This window comes from Anolis carolinensis, chromosome 6, assembly GCF_035594765.1.
Source record: "Anolis carolinensis isolate JA03-04 chromosome 6, rAnoCar3.1.pri, whole genome shotgun sequence".
Taxonomy (NCBI): domain Eukaryota; kingdom Metazoa; phylum Chordata; class Lepidosauria; order Squamata; family Dactyloidae; genus Anolis; species Anolis carolinensis.
Genome location: NC_085846.1, coordinates 38,938,609 through 38,957,536, shown reverse-complemented (window position 1 = coordinate 38,957,536; position 18,928 = coordinate 38,938,609). Strand labels below are relative to the sequence as shown.

The 18,928-nt window shown below is 39.5% G+C and overlaps 1 protein-coding gene across 2 annotated transcripts in view; it reads right to left on the bottom strand.

Moving 5' to 3' along the window:
• Positions 1-459: 459 nt before the first annotated feature.
• The window catches only part of LOC103279261 (leucine-rich repeat-containing protein 37A), a 45,935-nt gene continuing 27,466 nt past the window's right edge, over positions 460-18,928 (bottom strand). For both annotated transcript variants that reach the window (XM_016994516.2, XM_062984163.1), the window contains exons 10-18: positions 18,158-18,265; positions 15,716-15,753; positions 14,267-14,309; positions 12,100-12,248; positions 9,824-9,871; positions 7,499-7,555; positions 4,740-4,784; positions 1,725-1,772; positions 460-633 (exon numbers count right to left, since the gene is read on the bottom strand). In XM_016994516.2, the coding sequence (XP_016850005.2) occupies positions 564-633; positions 1,725-1,772; positions 4,740-4,784; positions 7,499-7,555; positions 9,824-9,871; positions 12,100-12,248; positions 14,267-14,309; positions 15,716-15,753; positions 18,158-18,265 (606 nt within the window). In that variant the 3' untranslated portion in view covers positions 460-563. The remainder of the gene's footprint in view (positions 634-1,724; positions 1,773-4,739; positions 4,785-7,498; positions 7,556-9,823; positions 9,872-12,099; positions 12,249-14,266; positions 14,310-15,715; positions 15,754-18,157; positions 18,266-18,928) is intronic.

Sequence of the window (18,928 nt, the reverse complement as noted above, 5' to 3'; positions counted from 1 at the left end):
CTAATGTAAATTAATCACAGGGTTTTCTTGGCAAGATTTGTTCAGATGAGGTTTTCAGTTATCCTTCTCTGTGGCTGAGAGTGTGTCGCTTGCTCCAAGTTGCCCAATGGGTTTCAAGGTTCTGCAAGGATTTGAATCCTACTTCCAGAGTCATCATGCAATGCTCATATTATGCCGCAGGCTACAACTTGTTCTTTTATTACAATTTGATGTTGCATTTTTGTTATTAAATCTTGAGATTCATTCAGCGAACAATGTTATTGGGCAGCCAGTATATGATAAAATAATCCTAGCATTGTATGCACATTTCTTTTCTTAACCCTATCGTCTAATTTTTTTCTTGGATGTTTTACAACCTGTTTTAAGTGTCTTGTGAAGCAATGAAGCCAACTATATTCCAAGGACTTTAAATTCTTCATCGTGTTTAGTCTGTGGGTATGGATGACACTGACCAGTGTGTTTATTGGAGGAATATATTTAATAATATTCCATATGAAGAATATAATTTTCTATAATGTTCTAGATAATGTACACCAGTATTCACAAACATAGAACAGTCAACCTTAGTCCTCTTCGCCTTCGCCTTCACCTTCGCCTTCGCCTTCGCCTTCGCCTTCACCTTCACCTTCCGAACTGTAACAGATTTTTTTAGAGTACAGTTACCTGGATTGGATTGCCATTCTTTCTCAGTAAGTTTAGCATTTTTTTCTCCTCCTGCCATTACTTTGGCAGACTAGAAACTGAACATCCATAATCTGCTTATTTGGCTCTTGGCTTCTTTCAAAAGGCCAAGCTAAAAAAGAACTAATATTGAGGTAGTTTTGTCAAGACAAGAAATTTGGATCTGGATAACATCCAAAAGCCATATGACACCCATACTGAGCTGCCATGATTCTTTTTTCTAGCAGGGCTCCTATACCTTTAAATGGCTGCATGACTTGTCAAAATTGAATGCTTGCTGAATTCCTTCCTACCATTGCAGCAATTAAAGTAGTAGAAACCTTCCCAGAAAGAGAAGAGAGTCACCTTACATGGTAGAAAAGAACAAAATATTTAAGGGTCATAATATAATGAGTTACATGAATATGCTGCAAGAATGAGGTTACTCCAATTTGTAATGAAATGCTTGATACTTCAGGTCTAGGAATAAAAGAAAAAACTTTCCCTACAAAACAGAACAATGTCTGAAGCGTGATTAGATGTCTTGTCCAGTATAAAAATATCTCATTCAGAAGAAATATGTGAAGCATGCAACCATGTATGTACGTATTTGAGTTCCTTCAAATATAACTGTATTACAACTATATCATTTCTTTCTGGCTAGAGATATTGAGAATTGTGATCCAAAACATCACAGGGGAAGCATGCTGAGGAAGATTGAAATGTGGGTTGGGATATGTGAATGAAATAATGGGAAAATCCATCGAATACCTCCATGAGATGAGTCCTTCTGTTCCCTCGCAAATGATTTATCCCTGGTTCCTCTAATGTCCACTCAATGACTATATCCCCTAGCACCTCCATTGTGTTTCCTCCTTCCCACTTTTCTAATAATACAGTTTCTAGTAATAAATATTCCATTTTAAAAATCAAATTTTTTGAAAAATGCTTTGCAACATACCAATGCCCTTTGAAAGATCACAGCTCTCCTGTGATTTCTAGACCAATATGTTTATAAAAGTGTAGGAAAAAACAATCCAGGTTTAGAGCTCAATGCTACTTACGCTTTCTTTGAAGATTCTTCACCTCCCCCTTCACTTCCTTCTTCGGTCCTGATAGCAAAGAGCAAAAAGCAAAATTAAAGAGAATTTGTGCCAATGCTTTTGTTCGACCTTGATCCACCGAGGCCCCATTGGCACGGCCATATAATGCAGTTGGAACTGAATTATATGGTCAGTGTAGACTCATATAATGCATATTGAACTGACTTGAACTGATTATATGTCTACACTGTCATATACTGGTAATCCAGTTTAATGCAGTTAACCTGCATTACATGGCAGTGTAGATGGGACCTGAGTTGATTGCTCTCACTATGCCTTTCTTTACAGCCTGTTTCTCCTATCTAATAATTAGCTTTGTCACTATGATCAATGGTTTCATCAGCTTCCTTGCACAGTCTGCATTTTGGATCATCAGCCAATTTTTCGATCCTGGCCTTAAATGCATTTGTTCTGATTGCTTGCTCCTGGGTCTGCAAGAATCAGGTCTTCTATCTCCTTCTTCAGTGTTCCATTAGTGAGCCATAACCAGGTCTTCTCCTTATCAACTTTTTCTTCAATTTTGTCAAGGAACTGTCCATGCAATGCTTTGCTGTACCAGCTGTCAGCTCTGGTTTGTTGTGCAGTTTTCTTGTACTGATTCTTTGTCTGCTGTGCTTTGAGAAGTTTCCAATTATTGACTTCAATCATAGCAGGTTCTTCACTTTTCTTTACATATTTTGCCAGTACATGTTTTTCTTCTTTGACTGCTTGTTTAATTTGTGAAAGTCCTCTGCCACCAGACCTTCTAGGCATATATAGCCAGTCAACATCATTGCGAGGATGCAGTGAACAATGAATGATCATGGGTTTTCTTGTTTTTCTGTCCAAATTGTCCAGTTCCATCTGCATCCAGTTTATGATGCTAGCAGTATATCTTATGATAGGTATGGCCCAGGCGTTTATAGCCTTGATGGTATTGCCTCCATTGAGCTTGCTTTTGAGAATTTTTCTGACCCTTTGTGTGTATTCTTTGCTGACCACAGTTTTCACATGTTCATGCTTGATGTTGTCCAGCTGTAGTATGCCCAGATATTTATAGGCCTCTGGCTGGTGACACTTTATTGTTTGGCCATTAGGCATATTTATGCCCTCACTTTCAATGATTTTTCCCTTCTTCAATGCCACTGTTGAACATTTGTCCAAACCAAACTCCATGCTGATATCAGTGCTAAAAATTCAAACAGTTTTAGTCAGAGACTGGATTTCAGTTTGCGTTTTCCCATATAGCTTCAGGTCATCCATGTACATCAGATGCGAAATTTTGTGAGATTTTTTAGACGTTTGATAGCCAAGGTTTGTTTTTTGTAAGATTGTTGACAGAGGGATCATGACAATAATGAAAAGCAGAGGGCACATGTTGTTTTTGGACAGCAATCATCCTGATTTGTGTGTGCGTGTGTGTTTGAGGAGTGACTTGAGAAACTGCAAGTCGCTTCTGCTGTGAGAGAATTGGCTGTCTGCAAGGACATTACCCAGGGGCCACCTGGATATTTTGATATTTTTACCAATGGTATTGCCTCCATTGAGCTTGCTTTTGAGAATTTTTCTGAGCCTTTGAATGTAATCTTTGCTGACCACAGTGTTCTCATATTCATGTTTGATGTTGTCCAGCTGTAGTACGCTCATATATTTATAGGCCTCTGGCTGGTGACATTTTATTACTTCGACATTAGGCATATTATGCCCTTACTTTCAATGATTTTTCCCTTCTTCAGTGCCACTGTCAAACATTATTTTTGGGAATTATTATTATTATTATTCCCTCCCTAATAACTTTCACAGTGATATTCTTCTCTCCAACTGAAAATCACAAGCAATTAGTTGTACAGATGTCCCTCCACTCTGACTTTTGCAGATTTGGTTCTTCACAGATTTGATTAAAATGTTATCTCTAGAAAGCTCTATATCGTCCACTGTGACTCTAAGATCAACTTCACTAAAAAAAACCTCTTTTGGATGTCTAGGTCCTCAAGTGCAATTCTATGGTCATTTTCTAATGTAAGTTGACCACAGAGTCATGCTGGAAGATCCAGAAATTCCTAGAGAGCTATTCTTGTAGGTAAAAAGGTAGCAATGTCTTTAGTTGTGGTTTTTCACATTCATGGGGATCCTGTATGTTTAATCCCAAAGAATGTGGGGGCTGTACATAATTGGTTCCCATATTAGCCTTTGTAAATACAGGAGAGTATATGGTCTTAAAATATGGCAACTGAGGAAAAAGCAACCTTGAATTTAAGTTCTAGCCTGTTAGCCATCTCCACAAAGGGAAAGGAATGAGCTGGCAAAGTAGGAATGGAGCAGCTTTCTATATTTCTTTTGTTAGCTCTTTAGTGACTCCTTGGGTTAGGAAAAGTATAGTGTTTGGCCACAGCCTGGCAAATGTAATGACTTGGGATATCTTGGGAAATACAGAATGGATAGTTATTTTAACTAATTTTAACATCTTTTCCTGATGTGGGACTGCCGTTCTCAGTATCCTTAACAGACCATTTTGTTAAGTCTTTACAATGCCATCAGAGTCATCATTGTTTTTAATTACTACAGATGAATGTGGTTACATGGCAGAGAATCCATGCTGTATGCTTTTTTTGAGGTATTTATTGCTGTATTTTGATTTGTTTTTACTGTTGTGTTTTTATATTGCTTAGGCATGGTCTCTTTGTAAGCCGCCCCGAGTCCCCTTGGGGAGATGGGTGGGATTTAAGAATAAAGTATTATTATTATTATTATTATTATTATTATTATTATTATTATTATTATTATTTAAACCTGTGTTCTCAGAGTATGTGTGTGGCAGAAGGGGACATATGGCAGAGTGAGGTTACAGAAATATAACTCAGTTTAAATCAAGTGTCTTCTTTTGTAAGAAAGTGTTTTACAGATCTTGCAACCCAGCACTGCAAGAAGTTGCCTAACAAAGGTTATATAGCTAGGTAAATGTGGAGAATCAGCTCCAGATTTATTACAGTTACTTACTTTTTTGCACCTTCAGAGGCGCTCTTGGGAGCAGATACTGTACTCCTGACAAAAGATGAAAAAGAGTTGAGGAGTGTCTGCTACATGTAGGCCACCCATTCTCCTCAAACTATCCAGCTTGTTTTCAGAAAGCCAACTTCAGCTTTGTGCCATCAACCACAATGAACACCAACCATTAAAAAGTGTTCTAAAAAATGTAAAGGTGCTTAAGCCAAAAGAGTTCTCACAACCGTACATGTCTAAATTAGTCTAAACTAGTATATCACACTCAGGGTCGGCCCTAGGTAATTTTCAAGTGTAGGCAAACAGAATTTTGGTGCCCCCCCCCCCCCAAACCAGTCACTGAAAAATAAAAGCATTGGGTAAGCGAAAATGTTGGATAATACGGAGGGATTAAGGAAAAGCCTATTAAACATCAAATTACATTATGATTTTACAAATGAAGCACCAAAACATCATGTTTTACAACAAACTGACAGAAAAAGCAGTTCAATACATGTTAATGTTATGTAGGGAATTACTATATTTGCGAATTTAGCACCAAACATTGAACTGGGATATAGGGCAGTGTGGACTCAGATAATCCAGTTCAATGCAGATATTGTGGGTTATTCTGCTTTGATATTCTGGGTTATATGGCTGTGTGGAAGAGCACTGAGGGTCCTTCCACACAGCCATATAACCCAGAATATCAAGGCAGATAATCCACAATTAAAAGGTCACTGCTTCAGGTGAGGCTGCCTCCCACCAGGTGAAGCGGCTGGCGAGCGTGCTTTCCAGTGCTTCACCTGGCAGCAGCCTCACCGGAAGCGGCAGCATGCACACTCGCCAGCCGCTTCACCTAGCGGGAGGCAGCCTCAACTGCACCTCCCAAACGATGGCGCCCGGGGCAACTGCCTAAATTGCCTTATGGGTGAACTGCCCCTGATCACACTGGTTTTCATCTCAGCTCATACTCTTAAAGAAAGGGAACTTGTGACCTCCCATATGTTGCTATACTGCAGCTTACACCATCCCTAGACAGTATAGCCAATGCTGAGAATTGGGGGGGGGGGGGGGGGGGACACAGCCACCTTTTCTGTTTTATGTGATACAACAACTTTTGCCACCTAATAGTGTACAAGGATATTGTTGAAGGCTTTCATGGCTGGAATCACTGGGTTGCTTTGAGCTTTTAGGGCTGTATGACCATGTTCCAGCAGCATTCTCTCCTAACGCCACACCCTCCCAGTGTGTGTGTGTGGCAGGGAATGTAGGCAGGCCCAGAGCACGCCTGCAGCCGAGCTCCGGGCCTGCCTGCACACCCTACCACACTCCTCGACAGTGTGTGTGTGGAAGGGCCCTTAAGGTGCCTGCAGCCAAGCTCCAGGCCTGCCTACATGCAGGCAGGGAGGCAATTTTGACTCAACACAAGAGCAGATTTCCATGTGGGGAGGGGGCTTCCCGTTTCATGCTTCTGAAGAAATGGAACACATAAAATATTGGTAGAAATGGTAGGAATAAATTTCACACACGTCTTGAAAAAGTTTATATGGTCAATGTGATTATGTTAATTATGTAGGTTAAAGCTTCTCTGGGGTTCCAAACCCACCAGTTACTTATTAGTCTGTCTGTGTGTTTTATCTATTTGAGCAAACACACTGTCTATCTATTGAGAATTATTGGCACAGGGGTGGTACTTGAAGGAGGTACAAAGAACTGGGCCAGACATAATTATAAATTATACCACGAGTCATAGACCCCTGGTAACTGTAATGAATTGTTAAGATAGTTCCAGGGAGTATCTGAGAACAGCTCCCTATACTTAACTCAAAGGGCCCTTTCACATGACACACTTATAGCACTACGATCCCACTCCAGCAGCCATGGTTCTAGCCTGTGGACTCCTAGGATTGGCAATTCAGGGGAAAGCATTTATAATTCTCAGTCACCAAAGAGCTGCATAGCATGCATGGCAGTTAAAGTAGAATTATAGCATGCTAACTGCAAAACAGACATGAAGTGCCCCTTCACACTACACAACTATAGCATTACTATCCCATTTCAACTGCCATGGTTCCATCCATGAAATGGCCATGGGCATAAAGACCTAAATCTCATTGTTCATCTCATCTAGTATTAACCCACTGAATTGTTTAAAAGTGTAAATACATATTAAAATTGTATTGATTCAGCAATCTCTTCATGTTGGGACAAGCAATTGGCTTCTGGCTAATGTGTCGAAAGATGTCCAACATTAGCACTTTGGGCTGCAAAGAGTCACAAAGAAGATTCTCCTTTGGACAGGGAGAGAAGTCAAGGCTAATTTTGGACTGCAAGGGCAGGAAAACATTATATGCACATAATATTCAAAGCACTACCTTTATATGCCTATCTAGAGGGAGGAGGAATCCGAAAACAAGCAAATGGGAATTGAAAATTGGGCATTTAACTCTGGGTATTGTAGGAGAAAAGATGGAACACTGAAAAAGAAAATAAAAGAAATGGAATGGAGATGTTGGAAATCAGAAGGGGTGCGCTTTAAACTGCATGATTCTGTTGCAGATCACACTTGGAGATAAGTATGAAAATAAGTATGCTTAGGTGCAGAAACATTTGCACCTGATTTGTTTAACAAATATATAATTACTATGAAAAGCAACACTGTCCTGTTGATGAATATGGCAAAAAATATGGTTTAGGCTGTTTCACAGATTATTCTCACATTCCTAATTACAAGGAAGTCAAGGAAAGGTTTATATGATATTGCAGCTACTTACATTTTCTTGGAACTGGCCTTTTTAACAGGGGGTGGTTCAGCTGGAGGTGGAGCTTCTCTGTTGAAGCAAGAAAAGTAGAAATTTAGGTATGTTTGTGGCATTTAAGGTTGTGTTCCATTCTCTTCCTTCCTTCTTGAGAACTCATGGCATTTCAGGTTTTTTTCAGATCAAAGACAACAACTATTGGGAAGTTGCTCAGAGGTGCCTAGCCTTTCATTATATGGGATTTCAAGTCTTGCCTGCTAGACCCCAAGTAAACCCTCTTCCCTTTTGTAACATGTTTAGTGCTTTCTTCTTCATGTTTATTGTTTTAATATTATAGTGCCCATGTATTCATGTTCTGTTTCTGTCTAATGGTTTGCGGTCTGGTCTTAGACATTAGCGTCTCCCAGATTCTGAACTAACACAGAATTCATTTATTTAATTTCATTTGTATTATGTCATTCTCCCAACATGGGATCCGTGGTTACTTTTGAGAGGTTTACTTTCCTGCAGGATTCTTATGAGGAAAAAGTAGGCAAGATAGTTTGTAGAGGAGGAATCACCCCAAGCCCTGTTAGACCCAGGGCTAAATATGCGTTGCGGATTCATGTCTCTCCATTTACCTTGCCTGTTTTTAAATTTTGTGGATTTGGTTATTCATGGATTTGATTAATATGTTCTCATCTGGAATTTTTAGATCCTCCACAGTGATTGTGGACCCAGAAAATACTTTCCTAGACATTTTTAGGGCCTCCATTTCAGCCAGAAGTTGACCAGAGAACCAATCTAGAGGATTCAAAGCTTCCTGGAGAGGCATTCTCTCTGTTAAAGAAAATAATGTTTTTTAATATTGTGGGTTTTCCACTTTCACAAGGGTCTTGTGTCCCTAACCCCCAAGAAAGTGGAGGTCGTACTGTATATTACTATGGGTTTTTTTTTCATATTAGGAGTGACTTGAGAAACTGCAAGTCACTTCTGGTGTGAGAGAATTGGCCATCTGCAAGGACATTGCCCAGGGGACGCACGGATTTTTGATGTTTTGCCATCTTTATGGGAGGCTTCTCTCATGTTCCTGCGTGGATCTGGAGCTGACAGAAGGAGCTCATATGTGCTCTCCCTGAATTGGATTCGAACTGGCAACCTTCAAGTCATCAGTTCTGCCAGCACAAGTGTTTAACCCAAGGGTCTCTTTTTACTATGGGCAATACATACACTGAGTAGACACTATCAAGATCTCAGCTTGGTGCCCTTTGAAATTCCATACCCAGCCCTATACCTATGGCCAGGAAATACTTTTTGCATAGAGACAACATCAGAGGAGAGGGGTTGTGGAAGGATGCAATAAAGAAATACAAGGGCAAAGGTAAGAATTGGGTGCTCACCATTGCCTTTCATTTTTCAGTAATAAAGAATTATTATAATTACAGTATTATTATTATTATTATTATTATTATTATTATTATTATTATTAATAATAACCTTATTTATATCCCACTCTATTTCCCTGTAAGGACTCAGGACAGATTTAACAAATATCGACAAACAATGCCATAAGGTACTAGACAAAAAACAAAATAACCAAAACCACCCAAATCCCACAAACCAAATTGACATCTCCATCAAGAATAATTATGACATCACAAAATTGGACAAAATTTCTCCTAGTTCCTCATTTGGGAATTACTGCCATGCAAATTAGGTGCACCATACTCATGTGCTCTCCCCCAACAGAACAGGATTTGCACTTGTTTTCTGCTCAGTCACAGAAGGAGTTGATCTGGCTGCTGAACTGGTTGAGTTTCTCTTGCCTTCCACACCACAAAAGAATTTTAATGATGGATTAATCCATCCTTCATTTTCCCCATTCAGGCGGAGTGCGGAATCTCATCCAAGCGAATATTAGGGACACAGTTAAGCCTGTATTCACTCCAAATTGCAATTAATTATAAGACACATTTCAGAGCAAATAGGTCTTCCTGAGGAAGTTTATTTTAAAGTGATTAAACTACAACACATAATTCCAGAAAAAAAGACATTAATGAAATTTGCAGACAGGTTGATCCAAGTAGTGTCTAGGAGCAAGCTGGCTTTTGCCCAGTAGTTCTGTTTTTCCGAGAAACTGTCAAATTGTTTCTTGCTTTGCACACAACAATCCACTCCTTTGAGCCATATTGTGAACAAACTTGGATGGCCTCCAGTTGTTTTGCACTACAATACACATCAATCCCAACCAACATGGCCAATGATAAAACTGTGGGAGCCCTCTCCCCCAAAGACCTGATATTACCAGACAGTAAAGCTCAGAACTAATAGTCAAGATTTAAACCATATAGGGTTACTTACAATTTGACTGAACTGGGCTTTGGTGCAGGAAGAGGCTCCGCTTGGGGTCTGGTAAATAGAAAAATAGAAGGTCCATGGAGTTTTCTATAGGGCAATCAGGGCACAGGCAGTTTATAGCTAGGTACCATTTACTCAAGCCTGTTGCGTGCTGAGGTTATAGATAGGCTGCTTTAGTTAAAAGGAGCAGTACATACATTTGTCCTTCAGTGACCGAACTCATAGCCAATATTTTGTTTGCAAATTAAAGACAATAACCACAGTGATTAATACTTAATATTCCAAAACCATATAGGTGGCACTTTAAGGGGGGGGGGGATCTGCACTGTAGTAAAATGAAATCCTGTAACAAAGGAGTTGTTTATACCATCAAAACAATCCAGCTGCAATTTAGATTATTCAGCCTTAAAACTGCCCCAGATTCTCACCCTACAGCACCACACTCATTTGTAATGCACTGCACTAACAATGTATTGATAGCCATGCATTTCCTCTGCCCAAATTCAGATTGGGGCAGTTTATTCTTCTCTTTCCCCTTAGCTACCCACCAATCTGTCATTCCCCCCTCTCCATTTAGATAACTAGACTAGAAAAACAATAAAATTTCCTGGAAACTTTGTAGCAAGAATTGAGATATTTTTCTTTTTAAAAAGTCTAAAACACAGTAAGTACTTTTACTGGTAAAACACCACGTGTTCCTATTGTCACAAAAACAGAGCGTGCAGATTTGATAAATGTGGATTTGGTATATATGGTTTGAGTGAACTGTATGGAAGGAATGAATAACTGAGAGCTAATAATTTTGGAGATACCATTCTAAAATATTAATGCCTGCAATGGCTAACTACCTGCTTACTGAACTGCAATTAAAAGTTGCTAATGAGACCTGAAATAGTTAACCTGCTTGGTAAACTGTGATAAGAACTGTGACAGTGATAAGAGAAATGTTTACATCTGTTTACATCTGTCAACATTTGCTGACTTAATGAACTTTGGGGCAGAGACAATGGCTCTGTTACGTTAAGGGTGTTAAGAAGGAAGTCAACACAAGGCCAATACCAATCAAGAAGAATCAACATCTGATCCAGGAAACTGAGATATTCCAGAATGGAAGATGTCTATCATTCATTTACAACTTGTGGACAACATCAGCAAAATATTACTAAATAAGTGACCTTATGACAATTCAGAAATTGTGACAGACAGAGATGCTATTCACCCGCTATGCTCTGCTCCATTGAGAAGGAGAGAGAGAGTGTACGTGTGAGATCTGTTATGGGAAAACAGGAATCTGGTCACTTTTGAGGCCTCCTTTTCTCATGGGAAGAGGAAAGTGTGTTTTGGAGTCAAGTTCTTTTTGGAGTGTTGAAGTTTTGGCGTTTTGGAACTATGCATTGGCAAGCTGCAGGAGAAGCAGGGCCTGGCTTAAGCAGGAGGGAGAAAAGAATATGGTAATATTTGGATGTATGCATTAGGATGAATGCATGAACATGTGTGTGAATGCTGAGTGAAAATGTAACCTTCCCTTTTGTTTGTTTGTTTGTTAGCCAATGTAACCAGGGCCGTAGCCAGAAAAAAATTTCGGGGAGGGTTTTGAAAATTTGGGGAGGGGGGTTAACCCCTAGCACACACCCCTCCCCGCTATAAACCTGTCAATATCTGCTTGAGATAGTGCCTGGAGGGGCTCTTAATGTTTTGTGTCTCATAGACTTAGCATGGGGATTTGGTTAACCAGTTAAAATTCATGAGTAAACCAGGTTTTTTTTATAACCTGAAAAATTTCGGGGGTGGGGGGTTGAACCCCTAAAACCGCCCCCTCGCTACAGGCCTGAATGTAACTGTAGTAGGTTGCTTGTGAATCCAATGTAGTTGCATAGAATCTGTAATGTCTAAATACTGTTTGTGTAAAAGTTCTGATGCACCCTCTCACACTGAAATTGCAATAAAAAGAACCTATGCTTTAAAGTTATTGAAAAGTTCTCTGCCTTTTTGCCCTTCTGGCAAAAATTAATATGAGGATTCATTTTATGACTGCATCTCCCAGCTGAAATTTCTGCCAGTAGCTTAGCTTCCTGAGAGAGGAACTGTAGAAAGTAGGGGAAAGAAATCTATCACTATATGATCACTTCAGCTTTCTTTGGTTAGGTCATCTCTAGCTTCTGTGGTTTCACCAGGGATCTTACATACAAATCCTAGATTATATTTATAGCCATAGGAGGGAAGCGGTGAGGCAATGCCATTCACAGAGATCTGGTAAGAGCACTTTTCAGCATTTATACCTTGCATTAGCCCAGTTGAATATGTCTTCCTCATCAGAGGACTCTGCATCGTGCAGTTTATTAACCATGCTCTTTCTCCGTGTTTCATCCAAAGGCTGATATGTGTCTTTAAGCCAGAGAGGCTTATCAACGGAAGAAGTTGCAGAAGCCTAGATAGAAGGAAGAGCTGTGTGATAATGGGTGGCAAACAAAACATCAAACAACTTCAGGGTTAGGATTGTCATAATGCTCAGCTATCCCCAAACCTGTTGTCCTCACCACAGGCTCATCTACACGAGAACCAAAATCTTGGGCTGGTCTGAAGCATTACTGCTTGAGATTGGCCCTGGATTCTGCTGATGTGTTTATATCTCTCCACTTCTAAACCGTTACAGCAGCAGAAGCAGAGTCTTGACCATCTAATCAAGTTGAACCTAGTTCCTCCCTGCTAGATAGTCATCCTTAACTTTTGCATCCTTTGTTGCTATAGTGCAGTGGTTCTCAACCTGTGGGTCGCCAAGTGTTTTGGCCTACAGTTCCCAGGAATCTCAGCCAGTTAATTAGTTGTTAGGATTTCTGGGAGTTGAAGGCCAAAACATCTGGGGACCCACAGGTTGAGAACCACTGCTATAGTGACAGCCAAAGAGTTCTATAGAGGTTCTGGCCATCACCGAGTGTCTTCACCAATGTTAGCAAAGGTGCCAGCACAACTTAGAAAGTGGAGAGGGAGAGGAGGGAACAATCTTCTTCCTCTCTCCAAGTCAAACAGCTACCTTTGCTGACATTATCAAAGATGTCCAGCAAAGGTCAGGAGCTCTCTAGAGCTCCATGACCACCTCTGCAGTGACAAAAAATGCAAAATACAAACGTCATCCCCTTTGCCCCACACCACTGCAGAGCACGAGAAAAACGAATGTCAGCACTGACCCATGTAAACAGTTGGGATTGTTTATGAATTAGAACTCACACAACTGTCCACACCAGCCCTGAAGTGCTGCTAATTTCTGTTAATGTGGTATAAAATAAAGTTAACTGATTTTACCCCATGTTATGGGCCAGAAGTCCCTGGATATCATCTGGATGCACAGGAGCAATTTCTGGCCTGGTTCAAGGTTTGTGGCCCCTATATATGGGGTCAGCATAACATTTTAGCGAGGGTGGCGTGTGGACAAAAGGAGAGTATTGTCTCCTAAATAAGATCTAAATGTTTCTCCTGTCTCCAAATGTCCTAGTTTTACAATGATGTAAAACATTAGATGAGCATTTAGAAATATGGGTTGGGCATGCAAAGAAAATAAGACATAATTATTTATATTAATTATATCTCATCTCTTGCAATGCTAAAAATTTGGGTACTGAAGACAATTTGGCTTGGTAGGCAGAATTTTATACCTCCATTTCCCCCCCCCCCCCAAAAAAAGCTACCCCACTGGACCACAGCATTCAACATCTTCTCATCAGGATGAACACAAATGGGGAAAGTTATTATCCAGCACTTATGGAGGACCACTTTCCAGCTAGCAATTCTTTAGTCTACAAATCATGGCTGGAAAATTTTTCTATACCCCTCTTCCCCAAGATAATGTTGGGCTCTAAGTCACGTCACTCCCAGCCCGAATTCTATCCAAAAACTCTAGCACTGGCCAGCAGAGCTGCATAATATCCTGAGACACATCCACACTACACAGGTATAGTACTTTGATGCCACTTTGGGTATCATAAGTCTGGGCTCCATCTTACTTACTGCTCTAATAGAAAAGCCTTGCTTCTCTAATAAACAATTAAGAGCACATGCAGCTTTCTCTCATCTTCCCTGATCTTCATTAGCATTCACAGCCTTTAAGAGTTTGCCTTTTTATGGCTGCTAAGAATGGTACCCAAGTGTTCAGAGATGGCATACCATTGGTTGTCAAAGGCCCAGGCTAACAATAACAGATTACTTTTATTAGTTTTGGAGACCATGATGACATTATTTTAAGATGAAAATGAAGTAAACGTTTTGCATAAAGTAACAAGGTAAGTTGTACGATTACAATTATTTAGTTTTTCATTCAAGGCAAAGCGAGACTTGCTCCAGGCCACATCGATTCTATAGCACAGATGAGAATCCGGCTCTATATCTCTCAGATGGGAGAGGAAAAATGAAGGTCAAGATCATCATCAATGCTGTCCTTAAGGAATTACTCACTTGCTCATCCATTGACCCCTTCTTCTTTCTGCCCCAAAATCCCCTTTAGGAGAGAATAAAAATAGAAAGTGTTAAGTGTTTTAAGGACTGGAAATGTCACAGGTCTTACAAGGATGAGAAACACATACATTCATATGTTGCAAATCTAACTGCAATTTTGTATTACATTTCACACTCTGAATGTTGCAAGTTATGCTACTTTACACAAGGAAAGTTAATTTTAATTGCAATGAGCTTCAAGGCATATTTGCCTGTTAGTTAATTACAAGCGATCAGAGAGTCTTTCTTTAGATATTGTGTGAGTGTGGAGGCTACTGCAAAGTTTAACCTTTCTCCATGAAGCACAAAAAATAAAGAATATAGTGAACATAATGTAAAAAATTTCGAAGGATTTTCTGTTCTTGGTTTGAAAGTGTTATTTTCTGTTTAATTATGTGGTATTTGCTTTCAAAGTAGTTGTTATACTCCAGAAACTTTGTTTTTGTGGCTGCCACAAACTATGTTGAATTGGTTGAGACTCAATGAGATACTCATTGAAAATCTATAGCAAGATGTGCTACAGGATGTTCTGCAAAAAACATTTTTTTTTTGCAATTTAATAAACTTATTCCATGTTTTTATGATAGAACCAATTAGGAAATGACATTTATAACACAGGAACAAAATCGTGTTACACAGTGTTGAAGTCATTCACAACATATCAGCAGTAGGATGATGTTCTGAAGTCCATCATCCTTCCCATTATTCAAGTATGGATAGATTCAGAATGCAACAAGAGTCAGTTTTCCTAACAGGAATGTTTCGAACTTTGCTCCTTGTGTTCAAATCTATTCATGTGGACACAGGGCTCTGGTATGGATTACAGGCTGTGCTTTTCCCTACCAGCACACTTGCAGTATATTGCTTGGCACCTATATGTTCACTGCTATGTGTACAGAAAAAACTAGTACAAAGGCACTTCATCATAGCTCAGATGAGAGATGTATTTTCGGATACAGTACAGTGCAAATCCCTGTAATTGGGCCATTTTGTAGAGTTCATTGTCAAGAGTTTTGAAGGCAGGATGGAGAAAAGAGAGAGGTTTCGGTGCAAAGAGATTTGTTCCAACAGACAAATAGCAAAGTAGGGAATAAGTCAGTTCACAGAATCTCAGCCAACTCTGCCATGGCTTCATCCTATGAAATCCTGACATTTGTAGTTAGATGAGCTGCATGGAATTTTCTGCCAGAGAGCTCTAGGCTGAACATTCCTTGAACGACATCACTAAAATACTAATCAAATTACAGGTCTAGGTTCTTCACTATATTACCAATCTAAGAATTCGAAAGAATTAAGGCATGACAGTTAAGCTGGTAAGCAACCAGTGTAAATATGTACTTCAAGTTAAGAAATCTGAGGACAGATCCACAAAACGACTAAGCAAATGAGTCATTCTAGGGGACATATTACCGTTTTTCGCCACCTTCCCTTGAACGCTGCGAACAGATCTGTTGAACAAAACAGGGAAGAATTGTCAGCAACAAAGCCTCCATAGTTTCTCATATTGGGGGGACACGCATCAGTGATGGGGGAAGGGTTAAAAACAAGAGATTGGCTGGCCAGCATTCTTATACTTTTACTTCTATTCCCCCAAAAAGCTGAAACACTGCCTCATCTCAAACTGCTTTTGTGAAGTGCAACAGGCAGTCCATGGGTTACAAACAAGCAAGGTTCTGTAGGTTTATTCTTAAATTGTACAGTAGAGTCTCACTTATCCAAGCCTTGCTTATCCAAGCTTCTGGATTATACAAGCCATTTTTGTAGTTAATGTTTTCAATATATTGTGATATTTTGGTGCTAAATTCGTAAATACAGTAATTACAACATAACATTACTGAGAATTGAATTACTTTTTCTGTCAAATTTGTTGTATAGCATGATGTTTTGGTGCTTAATTTGTAAAATCATAACCTAATTTGATGTTTAATAGGCTTTTCCTTAATCCCTCCTTATTATCCAAGATATTCACTTATCCAAGCTTCTGCCAGCCCGTTTAGCTTGGATAAGTGAGACTCTACTGTATTTGTATGGGCAAGAATTACAGGATCCCCAATGATATTCAAGGAATCCTGAAAATTTAATCTACTATAAAACAAAGATACAGGATAAGAATGACAGATGCTTGATTATGAAAAAGACAGCAGTAAGGGGGTAGGAAGCATTAGATAGAGCTTTTTTCTTTGCTTAATTTTTCTATCTTCTTTGCAAAGAGAAAAACATTCTATCTAACGCTTCCTACCCTCATTCAACACCTACGTTTCTATTTTAGTTTAGATAGGGGGAAATTTGTAACATTATAGAAACATTTTTGTATTAGATAATTACTGAAGAACACAGTATAATAGGATGCTAAAAATATCCCTATTTTATATCCATTCTTTTATCCCTACCCACTCCTCACACTCTAAGGCCCCTTCCACACAACTGAATAAAATCCCACATTTTCTGCTTTGAACTGGAGTATATGGCAGTGTGGACTCAGATAACCCAGTTCAAAGCAGATATTGTGGGATTTTCTGCCTCAATATTCTCAGTTATATGACTGTGTGGAAGGGCCCTAAGATAGATAGATAGAGTTGAATGTGTATGTAAGTCAGAACAGGTAGGGTTGTTGTGTGTTTTTCGGACTGTGTGACCATGTTCCATGTTCTGGCCATGAAAGCCTTTGATAACACACTCAGAACAGGTACATTTTAAAGTATAACTTCAGCCAATTTTTTAATTAGTTTTGCACAACAGGGATTAACACCCCTGTAATTTTGCTGTCTGTGCCCCTGTTCAGAATATTCACCCTACTTTCTGTTCCTGTGATGATTGAATTGTGAAAAAAATGGCTTGTTGGGGAAACAAGAATTGGTGATAAAATTTCAGGTCAGGAGTGAATTTCCCTTCCTGGCACAAATTTCTCTAACTTCCTGTTGTCTCACTCCCATTTGTAACTAGGAGTTGTATGTAAGTTGGATGTTTGAAACTTGGGCACTGCCTGGGTTTTATTATGTGCTGGGGAAAAAGCAGATCTTGAAAAAAAACATTGCTCTAGATCAGTGGTTCCCAACCTCTGGCCTTCCAAGTATTTATTTATTTATTTATTTATTTATTTACAGTATTTATATTCCGCCCTTCTGAGGGGATGTTTGATTCTGGCCACAGGGGGGAGCAGCTGCTTAATCATCCACTCTGACGGCACTTCCTCATTTCAGATCGTAAATTAGTTAAGCTTGCCTCCCCACTTTTGATAAGTGGTACCTTATTTCCTACTTGATAGAGGCAACTATCTTTTGGGTTGCTAGGTCAGCAATGAGCAGGGGCTATTTTTTATTTTTAATTGACGGATGCTCACCCCGCCATGGGCTGGCCTCGAACTCATCACCTCATGGTCAGAGTGATTTATTGCAGCTGCTCAACAGCCTGCGCCACAGCCCGGCCCCGAAGTATTTTGGACTTCAATTCCCAGAAATCCCAGCCAGTTTACCAGCTTACCAGAATTGTGGGAGCTGAGGTCCAAAACGCCTGGGGGACCAAAGGTAGGGCACCATTGCTCTTGATCACTTCTTCCCAAACTGCGCGTCTACGGACAATGCTGGCTCTTCGGCTTAGAAATGAAGATGAGCACCAACCTCCTGAGTCAGACACAACTAGACTTAAAGGGGAATACCTTTATATCCCATATAGCACAAATTCAAGTGTACTATATGGGATATATGAATATCTATTATATTTGGAGGATTCTTCCCCCATAGCAGCAGTATATTGTGTCTTCTGGTGACTTTCACTTCTTATTCCATTCAGAATTGCAACCGAGCAGATTAATACACTAAAATGTAAAGAGCTTAAATTGCATTTCAAGCTTACCTCGTACAGCCCTATTGCCAAAATGATAAGCATTATTGCTGCTGTCACTGAAATAGCCAACAGTATCTTGTTGCCATATCCGTATTCTGGAAGTCCCTGTCTTGCTATCTGCAAGAAACAAAGAATAGAGAAGATGGGAAAAGGAAAGATGCTTGTGTTTCAATGAACCCATTAAATCAAGGAATTTGTATACTGTTGACTCACCATCAGCTAATTACTTCAATAGGTCTATTCTAGTTAGGACAATCAATATGATTCCGACGTATGTGTTTTGTTGCTACTATTACCATGTAGCTTTAATTTGTTTTTCTGCAGCTCTTGTTAGATCTTGTGTTGCGTGGGACAGTTTTGCACAAAATTAGTACATGCACAAATGGTTTAAGACTTACATTCCTTCATAGAATCAATTTGTCATTCAATAATTCAGGCTAGAAATCAAGTCCCCCCCCCCCCCCCCGAAAAATATTCAGTGAGATATTGCAATTCACCTTCAGCTTTTAAGTTAACTAGAATTACAGGTTTATTCTTTAGGAAACTCTGCAAAAGTTTCCCACTCCTAATAAAAAAATTCCCCTCTCTGAAATACTTGTTGATTTTTTTTATTGCTGACCTTTCTTGCTGGATAGATACTTTCAATGACTAACAACTTACTTTGTTGAAGACAGGTATTTCTCTGTCAGAGCAATGTTTGTATGTGATGCAATTAAAACAAGAGAACAAATATTATCCTGGTTGATTGTTTTGTCATGTTGTGGGTAGTTTTATTATCTA